This window comes from Gymnoscopelus microlampas, assembly GCF_963454915.1.
Source record: "Gymnoscopelus microlampas genome assembly, chromosome: 5".
In the NCBI taxonomy this organism is placed as follows: Eukaryota; Metazoa; Chordata; class Actinopteri; order Myctophiformes; family Myctophidae; genus Gymnoscopelus; species Gymnoscopelus microlampas.
This window is the reverse complement of record NC_139942.1, coordinates 9,918,307-9,935,477: the sequence shown is the minus strand read 5'-3', so window position 1 is coordinate 9,935,477 and position 17,171 is coordinate 9,918,307. Positions and strand designations below refer to the sequence as shown.

The window sequence follows — 17,171 nt, the reverse complement described above, 5'->3', positions numbered from 1 at the left end:
TCACAATTTTTGTCAGACAAACAAAATGGAATGCCTCAACTAGCTCCTACATTCCAACTAAGTGATTATAATGCTGGGGGGGGGGGGGTCCCCAGTTCAAATATGATGATTTTGGGGGGGTCGCTGGTCCTTTGAGTGTAAAGCAGGGGTCTTCAACGTTTTCAGGCCAAGGACTCCCAAGCTGAGAGAGAGATGAAGCAGGGACCACCTCTATATTGTATAAAATTGTGTTTCAGATTTAACTTTTTTTGTTTACTTGGTCTGCTCTTTTTTCCCTCTACACCAAACACCGCTTTGCCAAAAAAATAGCCGATCTACAAGCTCACAACGCCTTGCAGCGTGTGAGCTTGTAGATCTGCTATTTTTTGGTAAAGCTCTCCTTAGAAAAGGGGTACTAGGGTTCAAGGGGTTAAGGTAAAAAAGAAAATCATATCACACAAAAAAATTGGCGGACCCCCTGTAGTAACTCTAAGGACCCCCTAGGGGTCCCGGACCCCCTGTTGAAGACCCCTGAACTAAGTGATTATAATGCTGGGGGGGAGGGGGGTCCCCAGTTCAAATATGATGATTTTGGGGGAGTCGCTGGTCCTTTGAGTGTAAAGCACTAGTTATTACCACCAGTAGGAGACTGACAGACAGACAGACAGACAGACTGTACTTCTAGTTGTGTTGTCATCACTTCCTTCTTTTAAAGGATCAATTCCTGCTCTGTGGTGGTTGGTGGGCTGAACCAACCTGCATGTTCTCTAATGTTCTCTCTACCATACTGAAGTGTTCCGGGTTCTAAACATGCACAGATCAACAACACACACCTAAAAGAAGAGAGACAACAAAACAACACACTTTTCATTCTAACGGGAGGGATCGCACTTTGATGTTTGTATACTGAAGGTAAGATCTCGCCCATGCGTTCAGATCGGTTCAGATCCACGCGATCACACACCATTGTTGTGAAGAAACGGAGACAAAGTAACGATCTAAACACCAGGTGGGTCGTTTCTAGGGGGGGAATGAATGTAAGCGATCGGAGCTGCAGAAGTTTAAAAAACTGGTGCACGTATCAGATGCATGAATGAAGTAGCATGTTTTTGAAGATAAACAATGATTTGACTACATTTCGCTTGTTACTTTATTATTATTATTTTAAATTTATTGTTTTTATGTGTTTATACACCCGTTCAAGTTTGTATCATTCTTGGAGGCTTCAGCCAAAGAGAGAAACTCGAAACATGTGCATGTTTTGCATATTTTCTGATCATTTAAACAATAAATCCGAACGCATGGCAGTATCCGATTAGTATTGTGTTACTCGAGCCATTGGATGATTACTTTTACTATGGTCCGCAGCGTTAGAAGTTCTCCTTAACGCTGTGTGACTGTTCCGGCATTGCCCGCACACCTCCAGTAGCGTAGGCTGCGCAGCCTCTCGTCTCTAGTAAAAAAAATAAAGAATACGCTTTTGCTACTCACCAAAGCAAAGACTGTTTTAAGATGTTGAAAGCCTACTTTCTTTAGTGGGTACACTCGGAGACCCCCAACTCACGTCTAAAATACACTTTTGGGCCAGAAAATAAAATATTTCACCGGAAGGAAAAACTCCACTGCGCCCCCTAAAGATCTCGTCAATAGAACAATCCCATTGACCAAATCTGTAGGGGGCGCAGTGGAATTTTCCCCCCATCCGGTGGAATATTTTCTTTTCGGTCCAAAAAGTGTATTTTAGACGTGAGGTGGGGGGGCTCCGAGTGTACCCACTAAGGAAAGTAGGCTTTCAACATCTTAAAAAAGTCTTTTTTTTTGTGAGCAACGTAAGTGTATTCTTTATTTTGACTAAAGACGAGAGGCTACGGCCGCTGCGCTACCGTGGGTGTGCAGGTAGCTGTAGAATACAACTCTCGTAGACGTATTTATGATTCTGACGTTTTCAATTTACGAGTTGTAGGGCTCACCCCCAATGGACACAGGGACTTTCAGCACTATACCCCGTAGACACTCCAAACATGTACAAATTGAAAATAAAGGTGCTTACCCCCATGCCCTTAATGTTAACTCTCGCTACGGGGTAATAGTTTAATGTAATAATCCATATCTTTCAATAAAGAAGTGTTTTAATCCCGTCTGTGGCCGATTCTGTCGGAAGTTCCCAATGGGCGGTAGTGACGCGCCCCACCTGGTGAAACCCGGAATTACACTCAATGTAAACAGGAAGTAAACGAGGGTGAAAAATGGCGTTCGGCCACAGACGGCATTAATACACTTCTTTATTGGAAGATATGGATTATTACATTAAACTACTACCCCGTAGCGAGAGTTAACATTTGGTGTGTGGGGGTAAGCACCTTTATTTTCAATTTGTACATGTTTGGAGTGTCTACGGGGTATAGTGCTGAAAGTCCCTGTGTCCATGGGGGGTGAAATCTACAACTCTCGTAGATTGAAAACGTCAGAATCATAAATACGTCTACGAGAGTTGTATTCTACAGCTAGCTCGAAAGTAACATTGCGTTAAGAGAAATCCCTCTTACTCTACGGACCGGAGGTAGCTACTTTTACTACTGACTGAGTACAGTTTTTTGGCTACTCCCACCTCTGAAATTATTCTCCGTCGCGAAAAAAAAAGAACAGATCTACAAGCTATCAACGCGTTGCCCTGCGACGCTTTGATAGCTTGTAGATCTGTTCTTTTTTTGGGGGCACGCAGCGACACCGTTGTACCACGGAGTATAGGGTAAATAGGAGGCCCGAGTCGCCCGACATTCAAAAGTAAAATGTTAGCCTACTTCCTCATCTGCCATTTTTAAAACGTATGGGCCTGTTTTCTGCCTCTTTCACAGTGGTAATAGAGAAGTTAAAAATGTAGCTTTATGACACGTTTCTGTATCTTTATGACACATTTCTGCATCTTTATAATACGTTTATGTAGTGGTGTTTGTAGCTTATTACTCCTCTTTTCCACTCCCACTGTTGCTTTTTTGTATATTTTAACATTATTAGCAGTGGTGGAAAAAGTGAAAGCATCAATACTGAAATGTAGAAATACTCTGTTACAAACAGTAAAAAGTCCAGAATGCAAAATTTAATTGAGTAAAAAAGTACAGAAGTATTGGTATCAGAATGTACTTGAAGTACCAAAAGTAGAAAGTACTCATAGTGCAGAATGTCTCCATTTCACAAGTTTTCAAATATATAAAAAAATCTTTGAAAATAGCAGATCTACAAGCTGCAACACATTGTGAGCTTGTAGATCTGCTATTTTCAAATCTAACAACTAAAGTTTTCTAATAATTGTAGTGGACTAAAAGTACAATATTTGCCTCTGAGGTGTAGTGGAATTAGAAGTAAAAGTACCTCAAAATTGTACTTGAGTACAGTACTTGAGTAAATGTACTTAGTTACTTTACACCACTGATTATTAGTATTTTATACTAGTATTGTATCTGTCCTGAGTCTATGCTGCACAGCTGAACTTCCCTTGTGTGGGATGAATTAGGTCTATTGGTGTGGTTCTCAAAGTGGGGTACAGGGACCCCCCAGAGAGAGGTCCTTTCAGGCCAGGGACCCCCTCAGAGAGAGGTCCTTTGAGGCCAGGGGCCCCCATTCAGCAAAATGAGGAACTGTTTAATTTCCACTGTTATTTCCCCACTTAGAAGACTTAAGGTTTCACTCGGTTCACATAGACCAGTGGTTCTCAAAACCTTTTGATTGATTGATTGATTGCAAGCAAGCACAGAGGTACAGTTTCTTGCAAAAGGATGCTAAAAGGATAACCCAAGAAGGCACCATGGCTTGTTTCCATTGGGGTCCTGTGTATTCAATTCATCGAAACATTTAACCCATTAAGACCTGAGGAGATTCTTAAAAATGTTCACAGTTTCACAGTTTTAATAGTTTTTTGAAAAAAATCGAAACATTTTTTTTTCAAGATTTTTCAGCGCGGCACTCGGTGCTATGAGCTTGTATATCTGCTATTTTTGAATAGCCAAATAAATCTAAAGTGACACAGATGCGTTCCAGGTCTCAAATTAAAGACAAACAATAACATGCAAAAAACATCATATAAACGAGTAGTAATCAAAAAGAAAAGTATGTACAAGTTTACAGTTGGGGGGGTGGGGGTGGGACAAGGGGTCAGGTCTGGTGATAAGCTTAGACTAGGGGCCGGTACCGAATTGCAGCCACCTGTAAACTTGTGCTCTTTTAGAACGGTTTTGAAGGAGAGTAACACTTTTGTTTATGTCTGTTGGTAGGGCATTCTACATTTTGGTGGCATAGCAGTAGAACAAATTTAAACCCATGTCAAGAACCTCACAATGTTGTTTTTCTTTTGCCGCGGACGCCCATCTGAAAATACCTTGGCGCCACGGACCCCAATTCAAGATTTGTGTTAAAAAAATGTTTAAAAAACATTTCAGATTTTTGGACAATAGCAGATCTACAAGTTCAGGACGCATTGCAGTGTGACACAGTGTGAACTTGTAGATTGCCTATTTTCAAAAAAGCCGACAGTATAGGTTTAAAGTGGTAACTAATTTTATCGGGGACCCCCTGGGACTATAGGCCTGCCACAATTATTACATAATCGTATTAAATAATCGCAATTATTTTTGCATAATCGTTTCCATGTTGAAACTCTTTTTTTAAATATAAAAAAAAGCAGAAATAGCAGATCTACAAGCTACAAGCTCACAAAGTGACCCCGCTATTTCTGCTATTCTGTTCAGATACTTTACATTAAATGATTAAATGTCAATTTATTTTTATATATTTAAGTGATTTGTCATATCAGCCCTGTGCAATTTTTTTATTACGAAGCATAAAAGGCAAACAGAAATTATTTCTATTCATGTGCTCCAATGTTCAATGCCAAACACACAATTATAGCGTTAATCGCAATTATTTGAGTGAACTAAAATTTGTAATCGTGACAGCCCTACCTGGAAACCACTGGTATAGATGATGGGTGGGCATGTTTTTCCAGAGGTTTCTGACTTCAGCAAAGTGAGCGAAGGGCTGAAACTGAAACACATAATTGCTGTGCCGGGGCCAGATTGAGATGGTCCAGAGCCCGGGTTGCCAGATCTGCTTATTATAATTTCCCCGCAAGATTTGATTTGAAAATAGCCGATGCATATGTTAAAGTGCTCATGTGCCCCCATAGTCGCTTCTTTTGGGCTGGTTTTCCTAGACCTGGTTGCTTGTTTCTCTCACAGAATCTGGCAACACTGGTCCAGAGGCCGGGTCTGGCCCTCGGGCCATATGTTGCCCATATATGGTAGCATATAGACAGATTTTTCTTTAAATTATTCTGTAACAAATCTAACAAAAGCAGTCTTCTCTCATGGAACTATAAATGCTGCCAGGGCAGCAGTGGCTCAGGAGGTAGAGCGGCTGCTTGGGAATTGGAAGGTTCCTGGTTTGATCCCCAGCTCCCCCTGGCTTTGTGTCAAAGTGTCCTTGAGCAAGACACTGAACCCTTAACTACTTCTCCTGATGAGCAGGATGGTGCCTTGCATGGTTTCCTCTGCCGTGTGTGTGTGTGTGTGTGTGTGTGTGTGTGTGTGTGTGTGTGTGTGTGTGTGTGTGTGTGTGTGTGTGTGTGTGTGTGTGTGTGTGTAAGCGCTTTGGATAAAGATGCTTTCATGTCAAGAACCCCAATTGACACATGTTAGCCCGCAGACCCCCATTTGAAAATATATGCCAGGGACCCCCATAACAGATGATTTTTTTACGGCTCTAGCAGTGATATTCAAGCATTTTAATTTCAAGGACCCCCAAGTTTGACATGCATTAGGCTATGGACCCCCATTTAATGGCATTTCTATCTCTGAGACCCAAATTTATATTGTAAAATCAATGTTAATTTAACTCTGAGAGTGTACAAATGGAACCAAATGTACCCGTTAGGGTCCATTTGGTTCCATTTGTACACTGAGTCTCAGAATTACAGACCCTTAAGTGTCCACTTGTTTCCTAACTATCCCTCATTTAGCTGGGGACCCCCTAGAACTCCCTCAAGGACCCCTTGGACCCCACTTTGAGAACCAATGGTATAATATGTATGGAATATGGATTTGTGAGTCCTCGACACGAAAATGTTTGAGAACCACAGACACATACAGTTACGATGTTAATTTCACATTCTTCACCGTTTCATTTATCCTGAAGGCTGCACTTGGTCTCACAAAACAGCACACTCAACTTCACACATACATGCTGTTGTACAAACTACACACACACACACAAATAGAAAAGGGTGCTCCTTGGGTCGCAGGCCTGCGTCAGACTGGTTTGCCTAACCCAGGTCTGTGTCAGGTGTGCATTGTAGCCGGCAGGATGCGAGGAATCTCCGGGGGGGGGGGGGGAATAGCGTTTTGACTACATCTTTTTTTTGCATTTGTGGTTACTCCTGTGAGCAGAAGAGAAAGCACGTTTTGGCGGTGCACTCTATAACGTGCGATTACATTTTGGGGTTGATTGGATGTGGCGTTCATGATATATTGCATATTTTGTAAGAAATAGGACCCTGCTCACATTTATTTATAGAAAATTACAGGCAAACATTATGGAATATCAAAGCCTGCTTATGCCACATGACTCAGGAGATCATATGTACCTAATTTGGTAAAAACAATCCTGTTTCTGCAACAAACAGTGACATTTGCAGAATTTGTGAATTGAAAGAAATCACTTTCGGTTCTGCGTTGTTTAGACGAAGACCCTCAATGTGGGACCCACATTTTGGGTAGACCGAATTCTACGTTCATGATTGGCTTTTTTTTTACTACTACAAAACCTGTAGGAGTTGTATAGCAAAAGGGAGAGATATGAAGAGCATCATGATCCAGAGGAAAATGTCATTGTTTGATCTACACTTCAAGAAGTATAGGCCCAAACACAAAGCATTAAAAGAAATATTACCGATTAAAAAATATATAGGGTTGGAGATTTTTCCTTGGCCTACTGGGAGTGTTCAACGTTTGATGGCTTTAGGTTTAGGAATTGGGGTTGGAGTTATTCGTCACATTGTGAGCTTGTACTGTAGATCAGCTATTTTTGGCTTTACGGTTAAGGAAAAAAAAAATGGCAAAATAAATGTTTTAATGTCAGTCATAAAATCGGCATCCTAATGCAGTGCCTTGTGATGTCTAGTAAGTCCTCACAAGTATAGTATAACAGAAATGCATGAGTGTGTGTGTTGTGTGTATGTAGTAGACAGAGGCTGTGTGTATTGTCCATAAAGCTGGTTGTCTGGTAGATGTAGTTGCCATGATGAGTGTGCTGCTTCAGGCGTTGATGCTGTGCAGTGGAACTCTTTGCCAGAAGTTAGCATGTGAGGTGTGTGGTGTTGTGTCTGGGATATCAGGCGTACTTGATCCTCCTACAAGTTTTAATGACACAACGTCTGTGTATTCAGGATTAGGGTTTGGGATCTGTTAGGATTTCAACGATTCCGATTCCTTAGCGGCTCCCTTTAAAGATTCCTACAGGGGGTTCCAAATGGACCCTTACAGGTCTGTAACTCTGAGAGGGTGCAAATGGAACCAAATGGGCCCTTACAGGTCTGTAACTCTGAGAGGGTGCATATGGAACCAAATGGACCCTTACTGGTCCTTGAAATTAAAACTTTTCAGAACCACTGGTTTAAAAATGGTTCCGGAAACGGTTCCAAATGTGATGGAACCAATTAGAATTCCGGTTCAAAGCTTTTTGTTGCCCTTAACAAAGCTGAGTGGCAGCATGTCTGTTGGGGCGGGTAGTATCAGTAAACGATGTAATGCGGGCCTGTGTTTGGCTCTGGCTAGCTCCAGGGTCGTCGAGGTTTACGACCAGGTGTTTGTTATGCAAGTGATCTCTCAGCGATCCAGTCGAATTCTTACATGCCAGTTTAACTGGACACAACCTACACGCCGCTTGTGTACCATCTTCTTCCAAATCAAAATACAACCAAGCTTTGCTCTTTCTTTTCTTTTTTTACAGACATCGCTGATCATATGTGTTGTTAACTTGTTTGCACTCAATGCACTGGGAATGTGTCAACCCGCAAGGCCAACTACTGACCAGCGCTGCAGAAATGAGTGACATGCACGCAAATGATCCATGTTAATACTTAATTGACACGTATTTTAGCTTGAAATGTGTAAAAAAAAAACTTAAAAAAAAATATATATATCTCAATTATTATAATTTTTTTTTAATAACCGGATTTTATTTACAAAACGGTTAGTAGGGGCAGACCCCGTTTAGTCGAATAGCCGAATATCCGCACACATCCCTATTGTGCAGTTCCCATCATAGCATGCTACAAATGGGTAGATCTACAAGTTCACAACATTGAGCTGGGTGCTCCACTGCACAGTCATGTGACGTGTACGTGCAGAGCTGTAAGAAGCATTTCTGCTTTTCAGTCTGCTGTGTGTGGCTGTTTGCTTTAAACCACTTTCAGTATGACAGACATGCTCTGCTCATGTCGGCAACACATACAAACATAGATTATCATTAATAGATTATTTTTGAATACTTATATCCTCTAATAACTAACTAACTGTATCATCTCTGTTGGGTGTGTACGTCCACAAGTGTTACTTACTTTTCAGAAAGTGTTTCAAAGGATCCAACTATGTAGTTATTATTAAGCACAAGCCCTTTTCATTGGTTCAATATCTATAAAACTCACAGACACACTATTTTGGGCCTGTCATAATAGGTCAACATTTTAAAACATAAAAATATATATATCATTATGACAAAATATTAAATAGGCAATTCATTCATGAAACATGGAGACACAAGGTTTCTGCCTGACAGCGATGACATACTTCCTCATATGGTAATAAGTAAATATTGCTTCCTTCAGTGGTTGATGTAGTGTGGGAGTGTGTGTCTGTGCTAAATGGACTTAACCATCTATAGAATTATTACACGTCTAAGAACTACACTATATCAACAGCTGTATAAGTGGCTCTCTCTTAATGAGTTTTATTTACTCATAGACCAGATCAGTGCAGTATTATGCATATACTGTATTTTGCTTGTTTGTTTGTTTGCTTATTACCAGGACTAGTCCCATTGAGTGCTGACCCAGACAGCAGCACAAAAGGTTTCATGTAAAATAAACATAAAACAGCAACATAAAACCCATATAAAATTATTATTAACAAACACATTCAAGGAATAGTTCACCCTCAAAATGCCTTTTTTCCCTATGATTTAGTCACCCCATGGAGACTTGAATTCATGGATATTTTCTTGTATTTGTCGCATTCCTAAGCCAATAATTTGATGACCGGCATCGGTTCTGGTAGGAGACACAAAGAGTCTCCTTTGTGTCTCCTACGGAACCGCTGCCTAAAAGCAGCAGAACTAGAGGTCCTGGTAGGAGATAAAACCAGCAGTACTAGAGGCTAGGGGTATCAGTACCTTGCAGTTGTTGTCCTGATTTTGGGTCTACAGTATGGCTGCTCTCGAGTGGACATTTCTTTTATTTTTATGCCTACCCTTGTTAACTACACACTTGTGTGTTGATTTGAGTGTCATCATTCTAATTGGGGTTGTATGTTACTGTATATTTAAACAGATTCTTGTGTAGTTAATTGTTTAGTTTTTGTTGGACATAGTGTGTTTGAATCCAGCCAGTCTAGTCTTTTTCATTGTGTGAGTTTATGGACTAAATGTCCTTTAATTGAACTACTGTAAAGCAGTCTCTGCACTTACAGTAAGTTCAGCACACTGAGGGTGTTTTATTCAGCCTGGTGGGTGTTGAGGCTAATGTTGTTTCCCGTCCCTGACAGTAGCAGGTTGTTAAAATAAATGTGCTTTTCTTAATTGATCACATAATGAACAGGAAACTTAACCTGGCTCACAGGAAATACACAAATACAGACGTATGTGTACAGTATATAATATATGACTATGACTCAGAGGCTGCATCTGTGTGTGTGTGTGTGTGTGTGTGTGTGTGTGTGTGTGTGCGTGTGCGTGTGCGTGTGCGTGTGCGTGTGTGCGTGTGCGTGTGCATGTTTTGATTGATTGAATATTTGTATTGACATTTTACGTCAATAAGCAGTATGAGTTAAAAACGCCTAAAGGATGAGACACAAAAAGCTTGTTTCCATTGTGGTCCATTAAACATTCAACACTCAAACAACTGGACAAAACAACAGCACAACAAACAACTATACAGAATATAAAATACAAAATATATACAGTTTAAAACTATTCATGATAATAACACAAGGAGAAGAGGAGGATGCCACTCACAAGAGGCAGACCAGAGCTCACCGAAGGAGTGAGATGTTTGCAACACTGTGTGTGTGTGTGCGTGTGTGTGTGTGTGTGTGTGTGTGTGTGTGTGTACATGCAGAGGCCTGTTTCAAGCAGCGTGTTCCAACAGGTCCTCAGTCACAGATCACACCTCTGATCCCGCCCATGAGCCTTGTGCACATGGGCGGGTGTGTCTGCGCACACACGCGTGTGTGTTTGTGTGTATTTATTTGTAAATGTTTGTATGTTCAATGACATACATGATGGTGCGGTCCATCCATCCATCCATCCGTCCATCCATCCATTCATCCACTTTCATTGTATTTGTCTTTTATTCTTATCCACACTGATGAAGAATCCCTCTGTCTATGTTGTTAGGGTTAGCTTTATGTTAATTTTATGATAAACACCTTTACTTGAAACAACAGTATTGTTTTCATTCTAGGACAAACAGACAGACAGACAGACAGACAGACAGACAGACAGACAGACAGACAGACAGACAGACAGACAGACAGACAGACAGACAGACAAATGTAATTGTATCAGCTTGTGTTCCAGTACAACATTTTGTCTGCTCATTGTTTTTTTTTCATCACTTCCAAGTTCACTTGTTTATGCGGTAGCCTGTATGAGTTCTCTCTCTTGATCGGATGAAATTGGTATCCCGACCTGAAAAAGCATTTTTTGTTCACTACAGAACAAAGAACAGAATATTTAACACTTATTTTAACAGAAATATGTATATCACAGAACCTTTAAAGACGTGGTGAAATGAAAATTCACACTTTTAGAGCATATCCGTGGTCATAATATGGACATACCTGACAATAGATGCCAATGTTTTGAATGTTTTGTGTATTCGTATCAAAAGTCCTTAAAAGGCCAATTAGTTACTGTCAAACGCGTTCCATAGGGACAGGGCGTTCTGATTGGTTGAGACACCAATGACCAAAAAAGACATGATAATGCTTTGAAGTAATATCTCTCTGTGTGTGTGTGTGCGTGTGTGTGTGTGTGTGTGTGTGTGTGTGTGTGTGTGTGTGTGTGTGTGTGTGTGTGTGTGTGTGTGTGTGTGTGTGTGTGTTTGTATTACTATACTTACGAGGACCAAGTATAGTAGAATTTGAAGAAATATACATTGTGAGGACCGTTTTCCTGGTCCTCACAAGACAAATGGTTGTTTTATAGTTAAAAAAAAACATTTTGTAGCGATACCTACAATTAGAAAAACATTCAGGTTAGGATTAGACATTTAGAGGTTAGGTTTAGGGATTGGAATTAGAGTTAAACATGATTTATACTTAGTTGCGCGCCCAGTGTCATGTACCGAAAAACAGCTGATCTACAAGCTCACAACGCGTCGCAGCACGACGCGTTGTGGGCTTATAGATCTGCTGTTTTTCGGCTTTAGGCTTACGATTAAAATGGCAATTATTATTTCTAAATGACATTCATAACATGGCTGTCCTAAAGTGTTGATGTCCTCACAAGTATAGTAAAACAAACCTGTGTGTGTGTGTGTGTGTGTGTGTGTGTGTGTGTGTGTGTGTGTGTGTGTGTGTGTGTGTGTGTGTGTGTGTGTGTGTGTGTGTGTGTGTGTGTGTGTGTGTGTGTGTGTTACAGTATGGGGAACCTGATCAAGGTGTTGACCAAAGACATTGACAACAACACAGCTGGAAAATTCTTCCTCGACTTTGAGAGTAAGACACACACGCACGCACGCACGCACGCACGCACGCACGCACGCACACACGCACTCATCACAAAAGTGTACGGGGTATGTTTTCATTATCAAATGGAAATAAAGATGTGTTTACAGGGTTCATTAATACTATATATTGGGGTGGGGGGACAATTTTACACAACACTTACATAGAATGCATGGTTATGCCCATGTGCTTACTGTACATACTACATACGTGGTTCTCAAACAGTGTGTGGAGACACATTTCACCTCAAGGCCAGGTGAGCATTGAGATTTTGTCACAACCACACTATGCTTGACTGATTGGACGAAAATATTGGCCTTTTATTTTGAAAATGTAACAGCCTGCCTACTCGAGAATTCAAATAGTGTTATTAGTGCTATATAAGTTGAAAATGTGAATCTGAACCAAATTATGCGTGTTCTTGTTGCACTGATTTCTGGCAAGTCTTTACCAAAACGAGGAGAGATAGAATAGCTTTTGGTTTTCTAGTTGTCTCTTCATCAGTTACCATTTGAGAGCAGAACCTTGTTTATTTTTAAAAGACAAGCCGTAAAAAAAGAAAAGTGAAACCTATCTAGCTTGTTGCTTTATATGAAAGCCATGTTGCTCACTTCTCCTTGCTGCTTCCTCTCCTGTCATTGCTGTGTTATTAACCACTTGAACCCTAGCATCCCGCTGGTCGCAATGCGACACGTTGTGAGCTTGTAGATCGGCTGTTTTCGGAGAAGAGATTTAGCGTAGAAATGAGAAATTTACAAACAATAACAGCTGTCGTTCATTGATTTGAACTAAGTAGACAGGGTTTAAGTGGTTAATGTACTCCTGAAAAGAATTATCATACTGGATGTAATATGTTTTATTAAATCTTCATTACCAATGTTTTGTCATTCCCTCCTCAGATGCCCAGCCCACCGATGCAGAGCGGGAGGTGTGGGAGATGGTGAACAAGGTGCTAATGGAGGCCATGGTTATACTGGAAGAACTGCAGTCCTATACTGGAGCAGGAGAGGAGATACGACAGGTACACTATACTGGTTGTAATGGTTATTCTGGCTATGAAGTGTGGGAATGGTTTTAGGGCTTTTAATCCAGCCACCCATTCGCTTATCCAGAGTCTGTTCCAACTGAGAGTTCCAGACTTCCCTTTCCTGGGCAACATTAGCCACTTCATCCTGGGGGATCCCGAGGCGTTCCAAGGCCAGGGTGGAGATATAATCCCCCTTGTCCTTGGTCTGCTCCGGGGTCTCCTCCCAGTGGGACGTGCCCAGAGGATCTCCCTAGGCTAGGGGGACGCTCAGGAGGCACCCGTACTAGATGCCACTAGAGCAGGGGTTTTGGAGGTATTGCAGGTGGTCCCTGGCCATGCATTCAGATTTTTTTTTGACTTTTTGACTTTTTTTTTTACTTAAAAAAAAAACTTTTAATAAGTTACAGGAGTTCTTACTGTAGGATGTGTGTGATATGAAATGTGAGTTTACCATAATAACAGTAATCCTTAATCATATTCCATATCATATTCAAGGGCTTTTGCTGAGAAATGAGACTCCAGTCACTTTCAAATTAGAGTACTGCAGAGGGCAGGTGTCTGTGTCCACCTGACACTCGTTGACGCTCGTTAATGTTATAGGCATCAAGGCAATTATGCTTCTGCACTGTCAAATAGGCCTCTAATCTAAGGCCTTGGCTACACGTACATGGATCTTTTTCTAAACACACATTTTTGTGTGCGTTTGGGCCTTTCAGCCACACGCAAACGGTGTTTTTGGCCGCTAAAACGGATATTTTTGTAAATGGATAAATAAGTGAAGGTTTTCCAAAACATGCGTTTCAGTGGATCTGTGTGGACATGTAATCCGGAGATTTTGAGAAACGATGACGTCATCGCGCATTCGCACATGGTCATTATAATAATAAATAATACAATAATACATAAACACCGGACCGCTCATGGTCATTATAATAATAAATGAAGAGAGAGAGAGAGCAACACTTACAGTCTATGAAACAAGGCACGCTCATTTATGGCTAAATAATGTCATACTTAATAATAAGACAGTGGTGGGAAAAGTAGCTCATTCACTGTGTGACGAAAACCCTCTTTCTCTGCGCCAAGTAGAACACACGGCGCGCACACAGATTGAATGTGGGGTCTGTCGTCCTAAAACACAATCGCCCCGGTGCCGAGAGTCCCTGCTTTATAGTGGTGTTCGATGTTTTTACATTGCCAACTCTCACATGTACATAAACGTTCAGATTTCAAATATAAAGTGCTTACCCCTGAGCCACGGACGTTACAAGGCGATCCGGACCGCGATAAGTACCCGTATCTCCCGTATTGTTCAATAAAAAGCATTTTAATCCGATCGTCGGCCATTTTCTCCAAATTTTCTCCGATGCTTTCAACCATGCGACACCAATGGTTGGAAGGTGTATTGCACTCTGATACATTACCAAAATAAAAGAACTGAAAAAGAAAATGGCCGGCGATGGGATTAAAATGCTTTTTATTGAACAATACGTGAGATACGGGTACTTATCACGGTCCGGATTGCCTTGTAACATCCGTGGCTCAGGGGTAAGCACTTTATATTTGAAATATGAACGTTTATGTACATGTGAGAGTTGGCAATGTAAAAAAAAAACGAACACCACTATAAACCAGAGACTCGACAGCGTCATGTGAACCATGGCTACTGTTTGCGCTGCAGCTGCGTCCTAATAATGTTGTTTTCGTTTATGTTCACGTATGCTGTTCACGTATGCTATTAAAATAATGCAGCTATTGCAGTATTGGCCCTTAACATGTGATTACAAATGTATTTGTATTTGGCCCCTCATATATATAATTATAAAATAAATGTAAATATAAAATCTGATATAAAATTGAAACATGCAGCTGATCGATGCGTTTCTGCGTCTACGTGTGGACAGGGATTTTTGTTTATCTTTGTCATGTGGCCAGGGATTCTTTTTAAAAACGGAGGACTAAAATATCCGTTTAGTAAAAGATCCATGTACGTGTAGCCAAGGCCTAAGATTAGTGGGACTCACCAGTGACTCACCTCATTGAAAACAAACAAAATCACTGTATTTTATTAGATATTATATTGATAAAATGATTGCTATTTTATTTGATTAGATATGTGATGTTGTGCCCTGACAATTAGTTGACATTTGCACCGCATATATCGGTATCGGTTGATATCGGTAATGGAAATTAGGAGTTGGACAGTATCGGATATCGAAAAAAAAGTCAATATAGAACATCCCTACTCTTTACTGATAATAAAATGCTTTTTTTTGTCCAGCTCATGAATGTAGCCTGTGATTAGTGAGTAACAAGTAAGGAAAAAAACGAATCTTAACCCATGGAATGGTGCATGAACCCTATAGATAAATAAATAAGACTGGCACATCCGCTGGATGGCAGGTGCAGGACCAACAGTGGATTAATATAAAAAATAATAGAAGTTTGCACACTGTAACTTAAAAGCTCCCAGTGGTGCATGAACCCCCCACCACTATCGTGTGGGGTGGCTCTTTGATGGACCCACCACGCACAATAGTGGTGGTCCCCAGGTTGTTTTTAGTGAGGATGGTAGTCCCTACGTCAAAATCAGTTGAAAACCCCTGCACTACAGAGCTGGCTCCTTCCCACATGAAGCGGCTCTGCTCCCAGTCTCTCCTGGGTTAATTACATTCTCACTCTATCCCTTAGAGCAGGGGTCTTCAACGTTTTCAGGCCAAGGACCCCCTATCTGAGAGAGAGATGAAGCAGGGACCCCCTCTATATAGTGTATAAAATTATGTTTCAGATTAAAGTTTTTTTTTTACTTAGTCTGCTATTTTTTCCCTCAACGCCTCGCAGCGCGAGGCGTTGAGAGCTTGTAGATCTGCTATTTTCGGCTAATGTTACCCTCAGAAAAGGAATTCTAGGGTTCAAGTGGTTAATGTAAAAAAACGAAATCCTATCACACAAAGATTTGGCGGACCCCCTATAGTAGCTCTGAGGACCCCCTAGGGGTCCCGGACCCCCTGTTGAAGCGCCCTGCCTTAGAGAGACACCAGCCATCTGTGATCTTATTCTTTCAGTCTTGACCCAAACTTCATGACCATGGGTAAGAGAAGGAATAGAGAGCTTTGCCCTTCTGGCTCAGCTATCTTTTGGTCACAACAGTGAGGTACACTGACTAAAACTGCTCCTGCTGCTCCGGTTCTCAGGCTGATCTCCTGCTCCGTCCTCTAATCACTCGTGAACAAGACCACAAGATACTAGAACTCCTTCACTTGGGGCAAGAACTCATTCCCTACCGCTACACCATCGCTTTCCTGCAGAGAACCATGGCCTCAGATTAGGAGATGCTAATCTCCATCCCAGCCGCTTCACACTCAACTGTGAACTGATCTAGTGAAAGCTGGAGGTCAAAGGCCAATGATGCCATCAGGACTAAATCGTGTGTGTGTGTGTGTGTGTGTGTGTGTGTGTGTGTGTGTGTGTGTGTGTGTGTGTGTGTGTGTGTGTGTGTGTGTGTGTGTGTGTGTGTGTGTGTGTGTGTGTGTGTGTGTGTGTGTGTGCGCGTGTGTGTGTGTCTGTATCAGGCCATTCAGAATCCCAGTCAGCAGTGTGTTCAGGACAGAGCCTGGGCGGCTGTGGTTCCTCTGGTCGGAAAACTCAAGAGATTCTACGAGTTCAGTCAGAACCTCGGTAAGAACAATAACACAAACTATTATGATTAATAGTAACATTAATACAATAGAACCTATTATTATTAACAATAATACAGTGGAACCTATTATAGTGTCCCAATTTCAGGAACATTTGCGATGCATTGTGAGCTTGTAGATCAGCTATTTTCACAGAATTATCCCCAGAATAGGGATGCTAGGGTTCAAGTGGTTATGTTATAATTTTTAAAATGTTATTTAGATGGCATGTTGTTAAGACAGATGCTAGGTTCATTGTTTACCTGTATCCTAGTTTATTTTAGTCACTACATTGTTCTCTCTGCACTCTACGTATGTGACTATTTATTTTCTCTTCTTATTTACTGTATGTCGAATGAGTATATCAAAATATAATGTAAATTCATGTTGTATATTGTTTCCAGAGTGTAGTCTTCGTGGTCTGCTGGCCGCTCTCACCAGTTCTCGCAGTTCTCCCACTCAGCATCTGGAGCAGGAACAAGCTCTGGCCAGACA

General features: G+C 41.2%; 1 protein-coding gene across 2 annotated transcripts in view; it reads left to right on the top strand.

Annotated features, from left to right (window-relative positions):
• Nucleotides 1–713: 713 nt before the first annotated feature.
• The window catches only part of LOC311045888 (CYFIP-related Rac1 interactor B-like), a 25,472-nt gene continuing 9,014 nt past the window's right edge, over nucleotides 714–17,171 (top strand). For both annotated transcript variants that reach the window (XM_084057956.1, XM_084057955.1), the window contains exons 1-5: nucleotides 714–891; nucleotides 11,887–11,963; nucleotides 12,872–12,993; nucleotides 16,572–16,677; nucleotides 17,081–17,171. The exon at nucleotides 17,081–17,171 is cut by the window's right edge and continues 46 nt beyond it. In XM_084057956.1, the coding sequence (XP_083914082.1) occupies nucleotides 11,888–11,963; nucleotides 12,872–12,993; nucleotides 16,572–16,677; nucleotides 17,081–17,171 (395 nt within the window). In that variant the 5' untranslated portion in view covers nucleotides 714–891; nucleotide 11,887. The remainder of the gene's footprint in view (nucleotides 892–11,886; nucleotides 11,964–12,871; nucleotides 12,994–16,571; nucleotides 16,678–17,080) is intronic.